Below are 20,743 nucleotides of genomic sequence, written 5' to 3'. Positions count from 1 at the left end.
AACCCGGAACTAACCCATTCCGGTACTTCTGGGTTCAGCGCAGTCCGTAACCCGAAATCGTGCAACCTGAAGTGTCTGTAACCCGAAGTATGACTGTATATATAGCCAGAGGTTTTTGGGATAAGCACCCACTCACTGTTTACCATGAGCTGAAATAAAGAGCATGAAATCAACGCTCAACTCTGAGTATATTTCATTTCTCCATCTTCTTAGCAGACAGAAACTATTCTGTACTTCATTTGCGCAAAAGGAGATGTGGCTGTTCTGTGTAATATGAGACCATACTACCATGGTTTGTGAAGTTCAGGAGATACCAGTGGGAGGAAACTCTGATGAGGAGAAATAATTGAGTTTAGGAAGGGAAATAAAGCCTCCCGCCCTACAACATGAGTTTGGGCATTTTGGATGAAATTGTGTGGTGATTTCCAATTCCTCCCATTTTTATTTTTGATACAACACTTTTGTTTTACTTCACTCCCACTAAAGCTATACTAAGCAACAATTTAAATTTCAAACCATACCATCATTATAGCCTTTACTGAGCATAATGTTCAGTACAGAGTAACTCCCCTGTAAAAAAAACCCACAAAACCCATGACTGTTCCTTTAAAGTTTTATATTACAATGATTTACAGGTTGAAAAAGTTTGTTATGTACCCTACCAAGCATGAAGGTTACCTGTTGGGTGTCAGCCAATATTTAACTTCCCAGTGAGATTAGGTGTAAGAATACATTTACTTTAAAGTTAGATCAGTACCAGGCAATTATTCAGCAGCACAAGATGGAATTCTCTTCCAGCTGATGGTTTCTCTGTTCTATTCAAGAGTATCACGATACTGTTCACGTATAATCTTTGTTGCTGTGAATTTCTTTATACAAAAGCACAGAGGAGGTAAGTTTCTGGTAACAATGACTCATTTCCTTTAAAGCTTTGATTTAAAATTAAACAGGAAAAATAGTAGATAGAAAGGAACTGATGTGAAAATGAGAAATGCTTTGAGATGTGAAGCCAGAATACATAAGATGAATAAGCACAGAACTTAAAAATAAATGTAGAAGTGCTTTGGTATATGTGGGCAAAGTATATGTACCAATGAAGGTATAATAAGATCAAACAGCCGAAAAGTACCGTATTTTTTGCTCTATAAGACTCACTTTTTCCCTCCTAAAAAGTAAGGGGAAATGTGTGCGCGTCTTATGGAGCGAATGCAGGCTGCGCAGGTATCCCAGAAGCCAGAACAGCAAGAGGGATTGCTGCTTTCACTGCGCAGCGATCCCTCTTGCTGTTCTGGCTTCTGAGATTCAGAATATTTTTTTTCTTGTTTTCCTCCTCAAAAACTAGGTGCATCTTGTGGTCTGGTGTGTCTTATAGAGCGAAAAATATGGTAAATTGTTATAGGCTGGGGACAGAATGATTAAATCAGAAACAGTACCCTAATTCTGACCAACGATCGCTAGAAATCTTTAAGCTACAATTAGATTGGATGACATTTTGAAAAATGCAATATGCAATGTTATGTTGCTTATGGCTTTTTTTTAAAAGCCTCCTAGATAGCAGAACCCTTTTACTGCAAGAATGATTAAGTGACATTCAACAACTTCTGCATGTTAAGACAGCCAGAATGAATTGCAGCACCCTACTCACATGTTATAGTTTAAAATCCATGTGCCTGGAACAGAAAATGGCTTACACCTATTTTTAAAGTCAATTTTCTATAGGTGGCAATGATTAACACCACATTCTGACACTATGCCCAGTGCTGGTATAGGGTGTGCATAAAGTAGTTCAGGCACCAGAAGGCATACCTGTGCCACTGTTCAATGGACAGGTAGAGTTACTTTTAATCATGCAGGTCATCAGGCCCTCTGTGCCAGTGGGGCATGCAGATCTCTTGTCATGTGGGGTGACTGAGAAGCCTGGAAGGGATTTGTGTTGGGACCAAACACTTTCTCCAAGAGCTGAAAACGCATATATAATCTGATTAATATACACAAGGTCATTAGGTAGAATGAAGCCAAGTCTATATTATGGCAGTACAGTGGTACCTTGGGTTACAGACGCTTCAGGTTACATACACTTCAGGTTACAGACTCCGCTAACCCAGAAATAGTACCTTGGGTTAAGAACTTTGCTTGAGAACAGAAATCGTGCTCTGGCGGCGCGGCAGCAGCAGGAGGCCCGATTAGCTAAAGTGGTGCTTCAGGTTAAGAACAGTTTCAGGTTAAGAACGGACCCCCGGAACGAATTAAGTACTTAACCCGAGGCACCACTGTAATGATACTTGACCCCCTCCTTAAAAGCTGGTATGTCTGTCAGGCAGTGTCTTGCTTAAGGCCACCCAGTGGCTGAGTTGAAATTTGAAGCAGAGATGCTACCTTATAGCTTAGGGTAGCAGGCACACTTCACCTTAAAAGCACATTCCCCACATTCCCTCAAAGAATTCTGGGCACTGTAGTTTGTTAAGGGTTGCTGGGAAATGTTCCATCTGTGAGGGGGTAAACTTCAGTGCTCAGAATTCTTTGTGGGAAAGAAAGCGCTTCAAATGTGCTTTAAAGGTATACACAAACTAAATGCCATGCTTCATCAGTTAAAGTTGGGTCATCTTTTAATCATAACATTTCAGCAGAATCTTGTTCATCAGGATCATTCATTAATACATGCCTATCTTATGAATCCTAATTTGTCCCTATAATTATATACTTTATTATGTAAATTGATCTTCTATATTTTTATTGAGACAACATTTGATGTACTGAGTGATAACCAAACCCAGCATGAATCAAATCCCCAACTTCCTACTTAATACTGATCCTCTCTCATGCTTGTAATAAGATGATCTAAATCTTTCTTCCTATGCATTCAGCAATTATTTTTTTTGCTCTTAAGACTTTTTAAAATCACAAGTGCATTTCAAGTTCAAAGTACAAGAAGAATGAGAAGGAACTAATTAATAAGTTTTTAAGACAACTGCCTCTTTATGCCTAATGTAACATAACTTGGTATTTCTGTGACCCAATGTGCTTTTGAGTTTACAAAGCAGAATCCCAGTGATTCTAGTCTGCCCCTCACTACGTAATTTCTGTTCCATAGCTACACACATTTTCATTTCTGTGATTCCTTCTACTGAAGAGCAGGCATAGGCTAACTCCGGCCCTCCAGATGTTTGGGACTACAATTCCCATCATCCCTGACCACTGGTCCTGTTAGTTAGGGGTGATGGGAACTGTAGTCCCAAACATCTAGAGGGCCAGAGTTTGTCTCTACCTGCTGAAGAGAATTTCATATGCCCCTGGGGTGTTGTTAGATGCTTAAAGGACTTGGGTCACACACCCATGACACACAATTGTATATGTTAATTTTTATATATTGATGCCTCTGGAAAATTAAGACGGTGAATAGCTGGCATTTCAGCAGCACTATACCCAGCAGCCACCTTATCAGCAAAGTTTTTTTGTTTTTTTTAAAAAATAAGTTTAAGAAAGGGAAAGCGACAAGAGCAATTAGCCGCACCACAAAAGACCTGGGACTTGAGGCACCCCTTAACAATGCCCCAGTATGCCCTTCTCCCAAGAGAGTAGCAAATGTATGATTCTCCTGTAGGAAGATGACTGATGCATGCTTTTGTGTTTAATGACAGTTCACTGAAAATATGGCCACCTTACAGAACTTCACAAAGGCTCTGGAAGATACTTTCAGGAAGACCTTCCTTGATTACATGAATAGCTGGCGAAGAAATACCACAACTGAAGAAAATACGTTGCAAGCAACACTTGATGCTGAGAACTTAAATTATGTCATTATGTACCTCATGGTGATGATTGGGATTTTCTCCTTCATTGTTGTGACGATCTTAGTGAGCACCGTGAAATCAAAGAGACGAGAGCACTCTGATGACCCGTATCATCAATACATTGTGGATGACTGGGGCAACAAGCTCAAAAACCAGACACTGCTCCACCATGACCTTAAATGCACCATCCACGAAAATACTGGTGCAAAGGATCAAGCCAGCACCCAGACTGCTTGATCTGTGGGAGAAATTGCCACTACCTGAATGAAGTAGTACTGGAGAATTCTCTCTCTCTCTGTGTGTGTGTGTGTTATTTTAAGTCATTTTACCTTTAAAAATATAAATGCTAAACAATATCATATTGTACGGAAACCAGTCTTCCCAAACAGAGTGCTCTCCAGATATTGTAGAGTGCAACTCCATCATCAGCAAATACTTCCAGGCAAATGTGTTATGTATTTTGAAGTCTATATGACTAATGTAGGAAGAACCTTGTTTGTTTTTAAGGTTGAGGGCAGTAGCAGCTCTGAGACTCTTTAAGTGACTGAATGACTCAGTGAAAACTACAAACAATGTTGCCGCTGCTTTACTAAACAAGATGGGAGAGGACATCCAGCCACCACAATAATTTCAGCCAGTTTCCCTGTTTTCATCTGTTTCAACCAACCTACCCAACCTTTATAAAATATTAGAACCCTTTTTAGGTGTTAGCAATCACATAAGCAGGACAAGCAGGAATGAGGGTCCTGGCTAAACTGCTCCCTTCTGTTGCCTTCCAAATTATGGAATGAAGTGGAGAGGCTTTTTTCGTCCACAAAGGTTCCTCCGTGCACATCTCAGAACCCTAATTATGCAGGGTTCTAAAATGCATGGGCGGCCTCCGCGGATGCAAAAATTTGAAGCTTCATCAAACTTACACAGTTCCATTTACAGTCCACTGTGCTACTTCATATTCAGAGACTGGTATTTCCCAATCATAGTAACAAGACCAGGACATCCTATAAACTTGCTTGCAAAGGAATCGTAGCCGCTTTCACTCATCATCATATCGTAAACATCAGAAGCAAAAACTGCAAGGTTCTGTCTCAATATTAACTTTCTGTAATGAATCTGTGCATGTTGATTTCAGCACTCTGTACATTTGATTGTTTTGTTTATGTTATGTTTTAAATTGATTATGTCAGCTGCTCTGAAGCCAAAAGGCAGGGCAGAAATAATTGCATAAATAAACAAATGATATGTATATATTTATTCATTCTTGCCTCTTGGTAGTGTTGTGGGCTCCCTGCTTTCCCTAACAATTATTATGAACATTATTGCTAGCATTTATAAACCTTTAGGGTGACAGAGGCTGATTCTGTCCCATACGCCCAGGTCAGTGAACTCATCTATTTGTCATGGATAATTTTGAAGATTGTAGTATCCCAAAAATTCTAATTAGCTGCAGTCACATTCCTGGTGACCATAGATGCCTTACTGCAAAACGCACAAATGCACTTTTCTGCATGCTACCCTTAAGCTTTGTTCAAAATACTGTAAACTGAATTTCAGCCCTATTATCTTACTGATCCTGCTAGGGTCTTTGCCATTTAGCATTTTCATTTTATATTTGAACTGGCTTTATTATATCAGAATGTGTATCCCAACATTTTGAATTAACGAAAGTACTAATTTCTCTCTGGGTTTTTTAAAACTAATTTCCACAATTAAACATTATCATCACATACATATAATAAAATAAACCACACACACAAAAGAAAAGAAAGGGGGGAAAGCATTTTCACGCTATATTAAATGCACATTTTGGGATTACTCAGATCCCTCGACTTCCCTTTAAATTTGGAGCTAATTAAAGATAATGAAATTATTGACATGTATAAATTAAGATAATATAAAAGGACCAGGGGAGGGAATGGAGGGAAGTACTAATTCCTCTCTGAATAAGCTGTCTTGCATATCCAACAGTTGTATAGTCACTCCCAAGAAAACAGTAAAACGGGTATCTTCATATATTACTTATTCATTAACATACTTCCCTCTCATAGCGAGAAATTTTCCTAGTTACATCGCTTGTGAGCACAGCTGCTTGACTCCCCGCAGGACAAGGGATGAAAGGGTTAACATCTCGTTTTAAATTATTGACGCGCTGTGTGACGTATTTTCAGACAGCAAAGCCTTCTGGGACTTGTAGTCTGTAGCCTTTTCCTGTGTTGAATGGCCGATTGTAAGGTAGTGTGGCTTTTAAATCACAAAATGAGTGGCGTTGCTAGGATTGTTTGTAATAGTTTTTCTTTTAAATGTTAACTTTAATAACTCATGGAAGTTGATGGCGTTGTGGGCCTTGTTTTCAATATTTTGACCTTCTTAAAAGAATCCTGATCGTCAAATAATGGCTATTACGTTTACAGTCGTTCTGCACCTTTGAGCAGCGGTGCCTTTAATTCTCTGAACCTTTACTTGAAAGTAAGCTCCGGTGAAATCTGAGACACGTTACTTCGGCGAGCATGCACGGGATCAGATTGCACAATGCACATTAAAAGCTGGGTGGCTGAAATTCTCTCCCCCCCCCCCCCCCGCTTGCATAATTTGCACAGGCGTGAGAGTTCCGGGACAGGACATTGTAGCTTCCTTGCCCCTCGGTTGGTCTGCTGCTACAGCGCTGCCATGATTCAGTGTGTCATCCTAACTCAGACTTACGGTTTATCTTCTCCAGATAAGCCATAACCTTAGTTACAGCTTGTAATTTGTCTGAGTAGAGCAAAGCACCCACAATCTCTTCTATGGGAGTCCATGTGTTCATGCTAAGCCTTGGTTTGGTCTGCAGACTAGCTCTGTATTAGATGCAAAAGCCCAATTTAAAATGTAGCTATGCTTATCTATAACGCAGGCGAGGAAGTGCGTCTTTTTGCACTCAGAATTTACAGAGCTAGGGAGAAGAAAGCTTCACTTCTGCCTTTGGTATCCTATGCTGCTCTGATGCTATTGAAAAAGTTTCTATCTGCATAAGGGCATTTAGTTGGCTAGTTGTGAACATGACCAGTTACTTGGTTTCCCAATCTATTTAAGTATTGTATGCTTATGTATTTTATTTATTTAAAATATTTTCATACTGTCTCTCATTAAAAAAACACAAGGGAATTTCATAGTAATACATAATAATATTATTTCATAATAATACATTTCATTAAAATTACAGTAACATAACTGCTGGTGCATGTCCTCTAGCAGAGAGAAAGTGATTCCACAGGTGCAATGCCACAAGCAAGGCGGCTCTTCCACTGGTTATTGTAAAGGTATACTTGAGCAGACATGAGGACCTCACTGGCACATCTCTATGCCACGTTAGCAATTTGCAACTTTAGCGTTGGTGTCAATGTGAAGAGAACAGTCACAATATGCTTCAGATAAACAGACATATAGCAGTGGTGGAAAACCTTTGGTCCATGAGGCTATTTTCCCCAAACCGCTCTGATCTACCCCACTCCTGACATCAGGTGGGAGGCAGGTAAAGTCAGGGCCTTCCTTTTGATGTGTGTCATAATGACATCAGGCGATTGACAGGTAGGCTTGTGGAAATAAGGATCTGGCCTGCCCTGTTGACAATCGCTAGTGTGCGCACAAACAAACAAATTTGACACTAATGAAGCTGTGCTGATGTGAACAGCTAGGAGAGAAAGAACTCTGAGATGGCACTGGGAGAAACAACCAACTTCATTGTTCCCTAAGGTGATAATATGAACACACCCTAAATCAGCCTTTCTCAACCTTCTGTCCCCAGCTGTTGTTGGACTACAACTCCCATTATCCCTAACTATCAAGACCAGCAGTCAGGGATGATGGGAGTTGTAGTCCAACAACAGCTGGGGAGCCAAGGTTGAGAAAGGTTGCCCTAAATTGTCCTAAAGCTGTTCTCTCCCTCCTCCCCACCTTTTATTTATTTAAAGCACCAATAGCAGGTTAACTACATGTGTCTGCATGCAATGTGCAGGAAGATTTTTAGTCTTACACATGAACCTTATTGTTGCATGTCATGTGAGGTTTTAACTCTCCTGATTGACCCAACTGGAATCTGTAAGAGGGAAATAGGGGGACTGGCTGTTATAATTTATTATATTATTCAGCATTTTTATCTCAGACTTTATAGTAAGCCCAGACATTAAGTCTGGTCTCCTTTTGCTGAGAGATACTGTATGTATAGCTTGGGGACAACAAACCATAATGGGTACAGATTACTTGTATCTACACTTTATCTGACTTTTTGTGGGGAAACAAACATGATACCAGGGCTTTCAAGATAGTTCTTAACCTTGAACACAGAACATGTAAGGTTTCTCTTTAAGCTGCTGATATCAGTGTAAAGAATTCATACTTCTGTTAACATATTAAGTGGAAGATCTTGCTTATCGGACACACAATTTTTTTCATCTCTTGTTTTCTGCCTAGGACTAGGTGAAAACAGTATAAGAAGCAGTGTAATCTGGAGAGAGAAGGTACTGGAAATTATAAGTCATCTTGCACAGTGGGTACTTGAAACGGACATAGAAGACAAGTGATTTCAGAATAAATGTGCATTCTGCAACTGTAGTCCTAAGCACACTTACTTGGAAGTAGATTCCCTTGAAATCTATGAGTTACGTACTTCCAAATAGGTGGTAAGCATCAAATTGTAAATTGGATAGAAATTTGGGGGAGTAAGGTCCATGAAAAGGTTCTGAGTCAAATAAAAACACTTCACTGTTGAACAAAATCAGAAAAGTAAAGAAAAAATTATTTCCCCCTCCCATTACTGGCATTTTATTTTAATAAAAGCACTGCTGATTTTTTGCTCTGGGATGAAAAAACCATGCATGCTGGGTGAAGTGTGAGAGGAAAATGTTTCTGGTCTCATTAAAAAATGAAGACTCTGGAACACTGACATAAATACTTTTCAAGTTTAATAGCCTGGATGTTGCTTCTGGGGCCTGATTTTCTGTTTTTCCTGAGCTTCCATTATTTATTTTTCCTATTTTGTTCCATACACACAGAGTGGTTTTGGATTCCCTAGCCTTTAACTTCTTCTTCTGCTGCTCTTTCATTTCTCTCCTCCACTGTTAGAGCCAAACAAATTCAGCCAAGCCACTAAAACAGATGGGTAAGTTCAGTTTTTGGCCACCGGGCATCTTGTGGGCATCTTGGTGGTTAATATACCAAATCTGGAGACCCTTTAGTACACCATCTAGCCAAGCTAGTAGATCGGGGCCAAATCAGTCATTTTAAATTATACCCACTTAAAGCATATGCCTGGGTAGACTTGCTGGAACAGAAAGGTTTTTAGCAGGTGCCAAAAACAACACAGTGAAGTTGTCTGCTTCTTATCAATGGCCAGGGATTTCCAAAGAGTATATGCTTCCACACGAAAAGATCAATTTCTTGCAAGTGCTAAGCTATCATTATGCAGCACTTGTAGAAGTGCCATTTCTATGGATCTATGCAGTTGAGTGGGCACATATGGGCACCCACATGTTTGAATGTTTCCCCACATTAGATACCTCCTATACACGGGAACTGTACCTCCCAAAGATAGCACAAGGATTTTCTTAGTATGCCCACTTTGTACGTAGAGGAAGGACATTCAAATATACAATACCCTGGCTGCAACCTGAATGAATATAGTCCCATTCTGACTGGAAAACTTTATGCTGAATATATAGACTGACTCTCTGCCTTCAGTAGCAATAAATAAAATACAGTCAACTTTCTGTGGAATCTTAACTGGCTTGGTTTCCTTATGTTTTATCTGGAGTTATAGTTTCATGTGGAAGGAATATTTCATTCATTTGGTACAGTGGTGCCCCGCAAGACGAATGCCTCACAAGACAAAAAACTCACTAGACGAAAGAGTTTTCCGTTTTTAAGTTGCTTCGCAAGACGAATTTCCCTATGGGCTTGCTTCGCAAGACGAAAATGTCTTGCAAGTTTGTTTCCTTTTTCTTAGCACTGTTAATACAGTTGCGACTTGACTTCGAGGAGCAACTCATAGAATGCAGTGTACATAGTAGCCCTTTTTGAGGTTTTTAAAGATTTTGGTATTTTTGAAGCTTTTCCAAAACTTCTTTTGCAGCCATTTGGTAAGTTAAGCTTTTAAAACTTTTTTTGGGGGGTTTGGATTTTGGGTTGGGGTGTTTGGAATTCAAGGACTTGGTGTTGGGGTGTTTGTAAGAATCTGGAAGCTTGTGTGTTTTTTTCTGCATTTTTATGATTTTTTGTGACCATTGGGGCACTCTTCTGTTTTTTAAAAAAATTCTGGATTTGAATTTCTGTGTGCTGGGTGGCTGGGGGAACAGTTGGGAAGGGGTTTGCAAGAATCTGGAAGCTTGTTTTTTTTCCTGCATTTTTATGATTTTCTGTGACCATTGGGCCACTCTTCTGTTTTTTTAAAAAATTCTGGATTTGAATTTCTGTGTGCTGGGTGGCTGGGGGAACAGTTGGGGAGGGGTTTGCAAGAATCTGGAAGCTTGTGTGTTTTTTTCTGGCATGGAGAGGCTGCCAGTTCTGATGTTTCTGCGGCTGAAGACTTTGCAGCGGAGTTCCTGGAGGGCTACATTCCACAGCAGGTCTTCAACTGCGACGAGACCGGGCTGTTTTGGAAGAGGATGCCCAAAAGGACTTTCATCACACAGGAGGAGGCCAAGTTGCCTGGCCACAAGCCCATGAAGGACCGTCTGACCCTGCTCTTCTGTGCCAACGCAAGTGGCGACCTGAAGATCAAGCCCCTGCTGGTGTACCACTCGGAGAACCCACGGGCCTTCAAGAAACACAAGGTCAACAAGGAGCGGCTGAGTGTCATGTGGCGATCCAGCAGTAAGGCTTGGGTCACACGTGTGCTGTTTGTGGACTGGGTCAATCATGCTTTTGGCCCTGCTGTCAAACAGTACCTGCTGGACAACGACCTGCCGCTGAAGGCTTTGCTTCTGATGGACAATGCTCCTGCTCATCCTAAAGGCCTTGAGGAGGACTTGTTGGAGGAGTTCAGCTTCATCAGCATCATGTTCCTGCCGCCTAACACCACGCCACTGCTCCAGCCGATGGATCAGCAGCTCATCGCCAATTTCAAAAAACTCTACACCAAGGAGCTTTTCAGGCGATGCTTCGAGGTGGCTGATTGCATCACCATCACCCTGCGGGAATTCTGGAAGGACCACTTCGACATCGTCACCTGCTTGAAGATGATCACCACAGCCTGGAACGGGATCAGCCAGAGAAATTTGAATTGCGCTTGGCGCAGCCTGTGGCCGGACTGTGTGGCACCAATTGACTCTGATGCACCAGAGTCAACAGTGGTGCAGGACATTGTTGCCTTGGGGAGGACCATGGGCCTGGAGGTCACAGAGGAGGACATAAGCGAGCTGGTGGAAGAGCACGACCACGAGCTGACCACCCAGGAGCTGGTCGAACTGCAGGCAGAGGCTGCGCAAGAGCAGGCCTCACTAGAAGAGGAGGAAGCAACTGAGGAACGGCTGTCCTCCAAAGAACTGAGGGACATTTGCCTGAAGTGGAAGGATGTTCAGGCTTTTGCACAGCGGCACCACCCTGACAAGCACGTGGCACATGACCTTGTGAACACTTTTGATACGAGGATCATGTCGCCTTTCAGGGAGCTGCTGAAAAGGTGGATGAAGCAGCAGACCATGGACAGGTTCTTCAGCAAGAAGCAAAGAGTGGAAGAGGAACCTTCTTTGAGTTGTCCCCCAGAGTCTTAGAAAATGTACTGTACACTTTGTTGATTTTTAAATGTTTAGAAACTTAAATTATTGTTCCTTCGATTTTTGAAATGCTCTTTACAGTATGTGTGACTTTAAAGAGCACTTAATAAACTCTTGTTGTACCAAATTTGGCTTTGTTTGGACTTTTTTTGACCATAGGAACGCATTAATTGATTTTCAATGCATTCCTATGGGAATTCGTGATTCGCAAGACGAAAAATTCGCTAGACGAAAAAACTCGCGGAACGAATTAATTTCGTCTTGTGAGGCACCACTGTATTAAAACGGGGTCAATTCTGGTATTGCATGTTCAAGTTCTGAGAGCCTTGCGCTGGGTTTATAGGGGTTCCTCATTCCCACACTTAATTCTCCACACTCTTAATTGCCTCTCGGACGGATGCCAACAATAAACCTCACAGTCTATTTTCTCCTGTTTGTTGTACCGAGGAATGAGATACACCACCACACAATCACCTACACTTGTTGTTTTCCCCTTGCTGACTCTTAGACCTTGAATTTCTACTGTTAAGAGCTTTAATGTATTTATTCCACAGAAAACTACCAAACCATGACCCGGATCCTGAAAGTTAGTCATGATTTCCTCCTGTTGCTACCAGTTGCCCTTCCCCTGAAGTTCGTTCATAGACCCACTTACCTGGGAGAAAGCTCCATTAAACATTGTGGGATTTACTTCTAAGTAGACTTGTATAGGATTGTGCTTTTATTAGGACTTTGTCACAATTAACAAGCTCACAGTGCAGCCAGTGTGGCTTTTTTAGCTGAATATTCTGGAATTTTCAACAGGTGGAAAGGGATTGCCCTGTACAGCTCTGGCACCTGTCTCCAACCAGTCAATTCTCTGCTTTCATTACACTCCAACTGGTTGCTGTTCCTGTCACTCAGCAGATAAACATCTCCCATTCAGACACTGAGAGCTTTCTTGAAAGTTCTGTATCTGTCTAAGCAGCAGGAGCCGTGAACTTCCTACACAACTATATAGTCAACACTTCTTATTATATCTTAGGACAGATTGGTTGGATATTTTTGTCAGGTGATCCTTCCTCCAGCAGTTTCTCATATATATCAGAGGCACAAATAAACTATCTGAATATCTTATTTTTCAGGTGGCTTTTTTTACTCCACTCGTTTCTCATAAATCTGACCAGCACTGTTTGCTTCTGCCTGAGGTGTAAGCCTTGACGTTGTTGCTGAATCAAAATGTGGCTAATGAACTGGAAGGTGAGGACCCTTAATTTGTAAAACCTTGCATGCTACTTTCTAAACCAAAGAGCTAAGGAAGAAATAGTTCTGCATGTTTTGTGTGGATGGATGACTCTGTCAAAGAAAATCCTTGGTTTAACAGGAACATATACCTGCATCTTCAAATACCTGCATTTTTCTATTATGTGAATTCATTGCTATGCAAGTGAAGTCAGTCAGCAGTTAAGAAACAAGTTAAAAGTCTTATAATTTAATATTTTCAGCAACAGTAAAAATAAAATACAATTATTTACTGCATGCAATGTTGTTGGGTTTTGTTTGTTTGTTTGTTTGCACCCAAGTTCCTTTACTATTTATTATCTTGTTTTTTCAGCTGCTGACAGACTACAGTTTGTCTCAACAGATGAATGGATGCTTTAGGCTCTCTGGTCTTATGCTCTATGTCTGTGCCCTTTCCTAGTCCTGCCATTAGACAGATAATATCTGCATTCCTGTGGGTTTGGTGCACGCGAGCCTCTCTTGCCACTTACCAGAAAAGAATTTCACATGTCTTGAACTGTAGCAGATGACAGTTTAAAAAAAAACGTGTGTATGTGGTGTTGTTGTTTCCATTTTAGGCACTGGAAAATTTCCCACTGCTAATGTACATTTTAGCAGCTAAAACATTAATCCTTTGCTTAGCATTTGCTGGGGCAAAAATGTACCAGAGGAAAAGGCTTGAGGAGAAAATGAAAAAAGAACAGGAGGAGAAGCTGAAAAGGGAAGAGAAAAAAGAAAACTGAAACGTCTTAAGAGGTATGGTCTGACTGGAAAGAATGCTTGAAGTGTTTCTTGTCAGCCTTCAGTAACCTGGTGCCCTCCAGATATTTCAGACTACAACTCCCATCTGCTCTAGCCAATGCTGGCTGGGACTGATGGGAACTGTACATCTACAAAACAAAGAAGCACCATGAGAGCCATACACTATGAAGCAACCTGGACTCTGCAATAATAGTCTGAGCTCCTTCCTCAGGTGGCCCCTCCACAAGAGGCCCCGAGGGCAGAGAACGGGCTTTTTCTGTGGTGGCTCCCCATTTGTGGAATGCTCCTCTAGGGAGGCTCATTACATGCCAGGCAAAACATTTCTCTATAACCAGGCCTTTGGCTGATTGAACATTCGATGGCCTTTTAAATGCTTTTGTAGAGGGATTACTGGTTTGTTTTAGTTTTATTATGTATTTGGTGTTCTCATTTTGTATTTTTATGTTGTGCCCTGTGATCCTCAGGTGAAGTGTGGAATAAAAATGTAATTAATAATAATGATAAATATAAAACTTTGCAAAATTACAGTTAAAAGGGATTAAAGCTTTCCTTAAACTCTAAACATTTTTCAAAGGCATACACCTTTTGCCTGCCCTCTCACAAGCTCTTTTGTACAAGATTGTAGCTTACAGGCCACCCACCTATTCTCAGATGATAATAATAATAAATTTATACCCCGCCCTCCCCGACCAGAGCCGGGCTCAGGGCGGCTAACACCAATAAAATCACAGTAAAAACATAATGGGGGAGGACCCAATTTAAAATACAGGTTAAAATGCAATTTAAAATAGAGTGGAATGTGGTATGTGCAGGTCTGTTTTGTGGCTGCCCATCTCAAAAAATGGATCATTAAACCTAGCAGGGGACAAGTTGGCTGAGAAGCAGCTGCAAGGGGGGGGGGATACCAAGTAGAGGATTCCCCAAACATCTACTCCCACCCCCACTGCTGATTCTCCTCTGCAGATCATATCCTCTTGGCACCACTTTGCGGATCCCAATATATGAAGTGGTAGTGGAACATGAAGTTCCATCCTAAGGTGTGTTATGACCTGGTGAATCACACAGTCCTAACAGGAATATAGGAAGCTGCTTTGCATTGAGTCAGACCATTAGTACACCTGTCTCAGTATTGTCTGCATTGACTGACAGTGACTCTCCAGATGTTCCCAGGATTTCCTGGAGTGACCTGGGAGCTAATCAGATGATCTGCCCCTGAGCTGTGGCCCTTCCCACAGATGTCCCGAGGCATCCACATGGGAAGACTGCTGCTGTTTTAAAAAATCAACTACTGCAAATATAACTCTTTCTTTTTTGTGTGCAGATCTGTAGCCGTTTGGCAGCTTGCTTGGATTCCTTTCCTGGGAGAGTTGAAGACTTCACTGAAACCGAATGCTGTGCCAGAGAAACTTAATTCCCCAAGAGCAACATACCACAAGTGTGTTTGATTTTTATATTATTATTTTCCTGGTATAAGTAAGAAGAATATCCTGTCAGCTATTTATATAATAAAAGCTTTGTTTGTAAAACTGATTTAGTGTTGCGTATAGGAAATGGTACATGTCAGGTTGCTATGATAGAAGGGATTGTCTAATGAAATCTTTCCCTGAAAGCAAGATGAGTTAAATTGCTGACCTTCTGCATTTTCCTCCCACAGGTTCTGATCTAGCTAAAGTTGGGTATGAATGCCATTGAGAACAATTGGACTTGAGTTAGTCCTGTCCGATCTGCTGGTTTTGAAAGGAATTTTGTTTGGAGTACAATAATCAGGAAACTCAAATTTTACATTTGGTTTAAAAGGCATCATTTTCCTCCCCCACAACATTGTGTTTCAAAGTTCAAAGTATGAAAATCCAGCTGTCACCTATTTACTTTTAACAACTTCATTTTGCACTGCGCTACTTAGATTTTGCTATGGCTGCAATCCCGTACACCTTACCTGAGACTAAAGTCCATTTCAATTATTGGGTTTCTGAGTAGGTCTCTCAGGCTGCAGTCCTGTGCACTCCTGCTTGGAATCAGCCCCACTGGACACAGTGAAACTTACTTCTGAGCAAACTTGCACAGGCGTGTGTTGTATGCCTGATTTCTGCAGGAGAGTTAAGCATTTGTGGAACTGCTGTTGCTATCTGTGGGACTTTAAAGTGTTTGACTGAAGCTGTTCTTCAGGTTTTCTTTATAAATTGTAAGGTTTGCTAAAAGAGGTGGTTTTTTTAGGTTGCTTGAGTAATTACAATTAAATTGATGTCTGTACTAGATAGTGGATTTAACTAGGATGTATCAGGAATGGGTTTTATTCCTTCTTTTTTTTAGTAAGAAACACACTGGTTTTTATTATTATTATTATTATTATTATTATTATTATTATTATTATTATTATTATTATTATTATTATTATCATCATCACTGTTCAGAGCCAGGATTGTTACAACCCAGTGTCAAAGTCTGGAGAAAGTTCCATGCTGTAGCAAAAAGTTACTTTCATGAAAATGGGAAAACTTTGATGAACCTATTTATAATTCTGCTTAGTAAACTGCAGGCAAGGTGTAAAAACTGTGAGAAGTTTGAGCAACTAATAGGGGAAAATCTGCGTTTTACCAGCTCTGCCATTGCTGTGCCTGTCTTCAACTGGCCAGAAGGCACTGTCTCCCTGTCACTATAAGCGGAAAAAGGGATCCTCAATTTATTTTGTTTTGGTAACAGGTTGTAGAGGCCTCACTCTTTTTGAAAAACAAAAACAAACAATCAAAAAGCCGAAGCCCTTAAGAAATGGCAATAGAAGCTACACAGGAATATCATTTTTAGTACACAAATAGTGTGAGGCCTATATCTATCAATCTATGCTGCCATCCTGTGGAAATATGGTGAACTGCTATAACCGGCAAGACTGGATAGCATGATTCATGCTAAACAGAGACAAGTATGATTAGTTACAAATGCAGCCCTATAAATGCTTGGCAGCAAACGTCACTGAGCTCAGGCAGGCGTACTTCTAAGTTAGCCCTGATTGCAGAAGAGCTGTGTGCCCCTTCCAGTCTATTTGCCTATCTGCTCCTGCCCCCAAGAGAATTCCAAATGCCTATTTTTGACTAGTCCAGCCGCCTAAGGCCTGCCAAAGCCCATCAGAAATTCAAATAAAGATGGGAGCAATGTCTACATCACTATGTTTGTATTGCTTTTCTCCTTGGATTAAGAAACACACGATAGAGTCTCTCTGCAGCATTGTAGCCAGTTAGCTGTTCTGCAGCCATGACCAATCACAGGATTTTGTTTTTATTTTGAGGGGTGCAAAATAAACGCACATGCATTCACACACACATAAATAGCATCAGTGAACATGCTTACTCTTTCTGGTACATATTTATTTGTTTCATACAATTTATATACTGCTTGACTGTTAGAAACCAAACACTCAGAGCTTCAACATCAAGAACAAGGGAAACTCCAAGTGCATTTCAGTAATCCAATCTCTAAGTCCCCAATATATGACATAAACTTGATGGCCTCCCCAAAGGGGCTGGCCATTGAATGGGAGATAGCATCTTTACTCATCCAGCTCCTAGCTGATGATACACAGGCTGCACTTTCAAAATATTGATATGGTTCCTGGATTAATTTTTTTGGGACAGCTCCTTATTATAATCCATTTCTATCTCATCTAGATTTCTATTTTCATTCAAAATCGTGCAAACTATTTGGGGATGAGTATTTTAGAAAGGAACCTGAGAAAAGGGTGTCTGGCGTTGGATGAAACTGTGGCAATTGGCTGTAGGTGGTTTTCAGATGAAACCATCGCTAATTCAACAAGAAGAATGGCAATTTCACCAGCTTGTTCAAGTGCAATATGCTCTGCTGGCAGAACATCATAGATATTACTTGGGATGATTCTGTTATTAGAAATACAAAATTATAAAGCTTTTCCCAAAATCTCGGAAAGTATTTCATGTGCATCATCTTAGCAATCATTACAGCACCTTGTAGAATGGTCCTGCAATGTCTCCCAACATTATACTTACAGCCTGAGATTGAGAGATTGGTAAATGGAGTAGTCCCAAACCACAACAAACCACCTTGAAGGTGCTGTAGCAATCAGACCCTATATCAGGATGTTAATAATGTTTGATGCTTTGTTATGTTTTATATATTCTGTAAGCCGCCCGGAGTGGCTGGGGAAACCCAGCCAGATGGGCAGGGTATAAATAATAAAATTACTATTATCATCATCATCATATTACTGGGGCTGTCTCAGGATCTAGTGCAGGGGTCAGCAACCTATTTCAGCTGTGGGGGGCCGGACTATTTTTTTTTGGGGGGGGGAATAAACGAATTCCTATACCCCACAAATAACCCAAAGATGCATTTTAAATGAAAGCACACATTCTACTCATGTGAAAACACGCTGATTCCCGTACTGTCCGCGGGTCGGATTGAGAAGGCGATTGGGCCGCATCCGGCCCATGGGCCTGGTTGCCTACCCCTGATCTAGTGGATCCTAGGCAGTTTCAGCCCCTCACCACCCCTGGAGTGCCCCACCTAGGGAATTTCTTTGGGCTAAAGCCTGTGGGAATTCTTCTAGTGCCACTTCTGCCCACCTGCATGTTTGGCAGATGGAGCAGGGGACTCCACATTGGAAGTATGATTCTGGTCTCGCTCTGTGGGTGAAGGCCAGTTTCACTCTCTCCACCCTCTGCAGTTCAGCTAATCTTATTCACTACCTTTTGTCTCTCTTGAGTTTCTGCAGATATGCCCTCCTCATACCTCGATTGAATGAAATCTCTATTTTAATGACACCTGTAAACCCAGCACCATATTGCTTATTGTCGCCTTAAAACTCTTGCTTTTATTCACCATTGCTACTGTCGATTTAGAATTATAACTCAGAAGGAAAATCGATGTGCACATTTAGCAAATCGGCTGGCCAATTTTCAATCATTTTTAAAAATATGGATGGAAGAAAGTTTAAGTAAACTTATCCAAGTAGTAGTTTTCCCATCTGCGCACTTTGTTTACTGCTATCTTCCACTTGTTTGGGCTCATCTTCTCGATTCCTTTCCCAAGCAGATCACTGAAGAGGATGCATTGGTATGAATAGGTCTTCTCCAAAGTCGTCAGGGAGAACTCCTTTCTGTTATTGATAATAAACCATTTCAAAGAGGACCAGGCGGCATCCATAGGGTGGAGGTGGTTGTAGGGGAAAGGCACTGAGAGAAGTTCATGGCCTGTGGCCTTGGCGACCTCAGGACAGCACTTGATGCTTGAGAAAAAAGGGAGAGGTGTAAACTGCGGTTCGCTTATCTCCACCTCCTGAGTGGACTCATCAATTTTCACTCTCGGCTGTCTTTTTTCTTTGACCACAATGGCACACTTCCCATAGGTTATCGACAGGAAGTCACAGAGTTCCTGAAAGACATCTTCTGGCTTGTCTAGGGGCAAGTCATCCCTTAGAAACACTCTGTATCTCCATGGTACCCACCCTTGACTGTTGCCGGCATGTACGACTGTCCATACAGGCCAATTTAGGTCATCTTCATGAGGAACCTTTTCCCCTGTTATTAGACTTTCTGAAAGATCAGTTTCTCCTAAAAAGATGGTGTTGTAGCCTGTAAGTTGCAGCGCTCTTAGGGTTTTCAAATATTGCAGGCATTGTTTCCTTGTGCTAGCATCGAGAGAAGTCCGGTGGATTATGTGCTTTAAAAGCGGGTTTACAATGCGAAACATCTTGTACCTTCAGGTGAAATTGAAGTGCACACAAAGTTCTGATGGTGTCCAGGACAATGATGATCTCACAATGGATTTCATTGCATGTGTTATTCAATAGCATCCTAAAAAAAAACACAGCCTGAATGATGCATTCACATTTTAGCTGGGTAAACCATGGAGAAAAACAATTGTCATGCAATTGTAAAAAAAATAATGAATTGTTTTTATTAACAGTGAACACAATGTTTATTGCATAACTAAAGAGCTGCTTCTTTCGTTTTCAAAATTAACCACTGCTGGTTTGACCAGCCACTGCTGTTTCCTTCAATATCGGCCATTGTCTCTTATCAAAAAAAGATGGTCAAGGGGAAAAGGCACTAAGAATAATTTACAGAAAACATCATCAATCAATCACCCACCACACCACTAAATGAGGAATTTTGTGCAAAAAACAAAACAAAAACCATCCACATTGGGGCAGTTTCGCTCAACACTTCTGGTTTTTTTACAGTAGCGAAAAAAGGGAGGATAATGAGGAAAATAAACTGGAATACAGTGGTACCTCTGGTTACGTACTTAATTTGTTCCGGAGGTCCGTTCTTAACCTGAAACTGTTCTTAACCTGAAGCACCACTTTAGCTAATGGGGCCTCCCACTGCTGCCGCGCTGCCAGAGCATGATTTCTGTTCTCATCCTGAAGCAAAGTTCTTAACCCGAGGTAATATTTCTGGATTATTGGAGTCTGTAACCTGAAGCGTATGTAACCCGAGGTACCACTGTAACGACCTAAAAACAAACATGTCACACGGATCCTTGGAAACAACAGCAATGAAATGAACAGCAGCGAAAGCACTACAGATTGCATAGATCAGTGCTACTCAAAGTTGTGTTCCATGGACCTGTGCCAGTTCACATGAGCCATCAATTGCGGGTCCGTGGCGACTCCACCACAGCCCAGTGTGGGATGCTACAGGGGCTGAATGTGATACCAGTCTCTGGCACACTGGGAAAAACAATTGTTGGTCCACTATGTCAGATAGTTTGAGAATCTTTCATCTCTGTTTGGATCTTCAGAAACTGAAGGTCCTGATTTGATTTACTTAGCTCTGCCCCATTTGTTTGGCTGGCTGGCTGGCTCATTCCTAGCCAAGTTATGTGAGACTTATTACTGAAGTGACTGTATACCTTCCCACGGTAGAAAATGTTTATCAAAATATGGAACATTCCATAAGCCTGGAAATTAAAAAATGGAGCCTGCTATAGGGAACCAAGCCTAAGTGTGAGTTGTGCATTTGCTGTTCACTGATCCCTATTGGAAAAGTACCGGGATCAGAGTAATATGAACAATTAAAGTTAAAACAGGTAATGTGAGAAATCAACCCCTTTAATCATTCCCCCCCAGCTGAGACATGGATAGATTATTCCAACATTATGGGATTATTTTATGAATGTGATGTGATTGTAAGATTCGGGTGGCACAGGTGCTGAAAT

At 41.1% G+C, this 20,743-nt stretch overlaps 4 protein-coding genes across 11 annotated transcripts in view; 3 read left to right on the top strand and 1 right to left on the bottom strand.

Moving 5' to 3' along the window:
- The window catches only part of SMIM11 (small integral membrane protein 11), a 176,024-nt gene extending 160,939 nt beyond the window's left edge, over window positions 1–15,085 (top strand). The window contains exons 1-5 of one of the 6 annotated variants that reach the window (XM_081198859.1): window positions 5,978–6,020; window positions 8,235–8,443; window positions 12,658–12,772; window positions 13,372–13,549; window positions 14,885–15,085. In XM_081198859.1, the coding sequence (XP_081054985.1) occupies window positions 12,752–12,772; window positions 13,372–13,536 (186 nt within the window). In that variant the 5' untranslated portion in view covers window positions 5,978–6,020; window positions 8,235–8,443; window positions 12,658–12,751 and the 3' untranslated portion in view covers window positions 13,537–13,549; window positions 14,885–15,085. Of the gene's footprint in view, window positions 1–5,977; window positions 6,021–8,234; window positions 8,444–12,655; window positions 12,773–13,371; window positions 13,550–14,876 lie in introns of those variants that run through there. The other 5 variants (XM_081198854.1, XM_081198856.1, XM_081198857.1 and 2 more) reach the window with 5 other exon arrangements.
- The window catches only part of KCNE2 (potassium voltage-gated channel subfamily E regulatory subunit 2), a 232,155-nt gene that overhangs the window by 4,430 nt on the left and 206,982 nt on the right, over window positions 1–20,743 (top strand). The window contains exons 1-2 of one of the 3 annotated variants that reach the window (XM_081198837.1): window positions 470–892; window positions 3,639–5,034. In XM_081198837.1, coding sequence (XP_081054963.1) covers window positions 3,651–4,028 — 378 coding nt within the window. In that variant the 5' untranslated portion in view covers window positions 470–892; window positions 3,639–3,650 and the 3' untranslated portion in view covers window positions 4,029–5,034. Of the gene's footprint in view, window positions 1–469; window positions 893–3,638; window positions 5,035–20,743 lie in introns of those variants that run through there. The other 2 variants (XM_081198836.1, XM_081198835.1) reach the window with 2 other exon arrangements.
- Window positions 14,889–20,743, top strand: part of CLIC6 (chloride intracellular channel 6) — a 137,423-nt gene continuing 131,568 nt past the window's right edge. Inside the window, exon 1 of the mRNA XM_081198763.1 lies at window positions 14,889–14,990. Coding sequence (XP_081054889.1) covers window positions 14,945–14,990 — 46 coding nt within the window. The 5' untranslated portion in view covers window positions 14,889–14,944. The remainder of the gene's footprint in view (window positions 14,991–20,743) is intronic.
- Window positions 18,367–19,335, bottom strand: LOC308589599 (protein FAM243B). The gene has a single exon (XM_081198825.1). It carries the CDS (start codon window positions 19,268–19,270, stop codon window positions 18,512–18,514), a length of 759 nt encoding a protein of 252 aa, XP_081054951.1. The 5' UTR covers window positions 19,271–19,335; the 3' UTR covers window positions 18,367–18,511.

This window comes from Podarcis bocagei, assembly GCF_964188305.1.
Source record: "Podarcis bocagei genome assembly, chromosome: 6".
Classification (NCBI taxonomy): Eukaryota; Metazoa; Chordata; class Lepidosauria; order Squamata; family Lacertidae; genus Podarcis; species Podarcis bocagei.
This window is presented reverse-complemented; position numbering and strand designations above follow the sequence as displayed.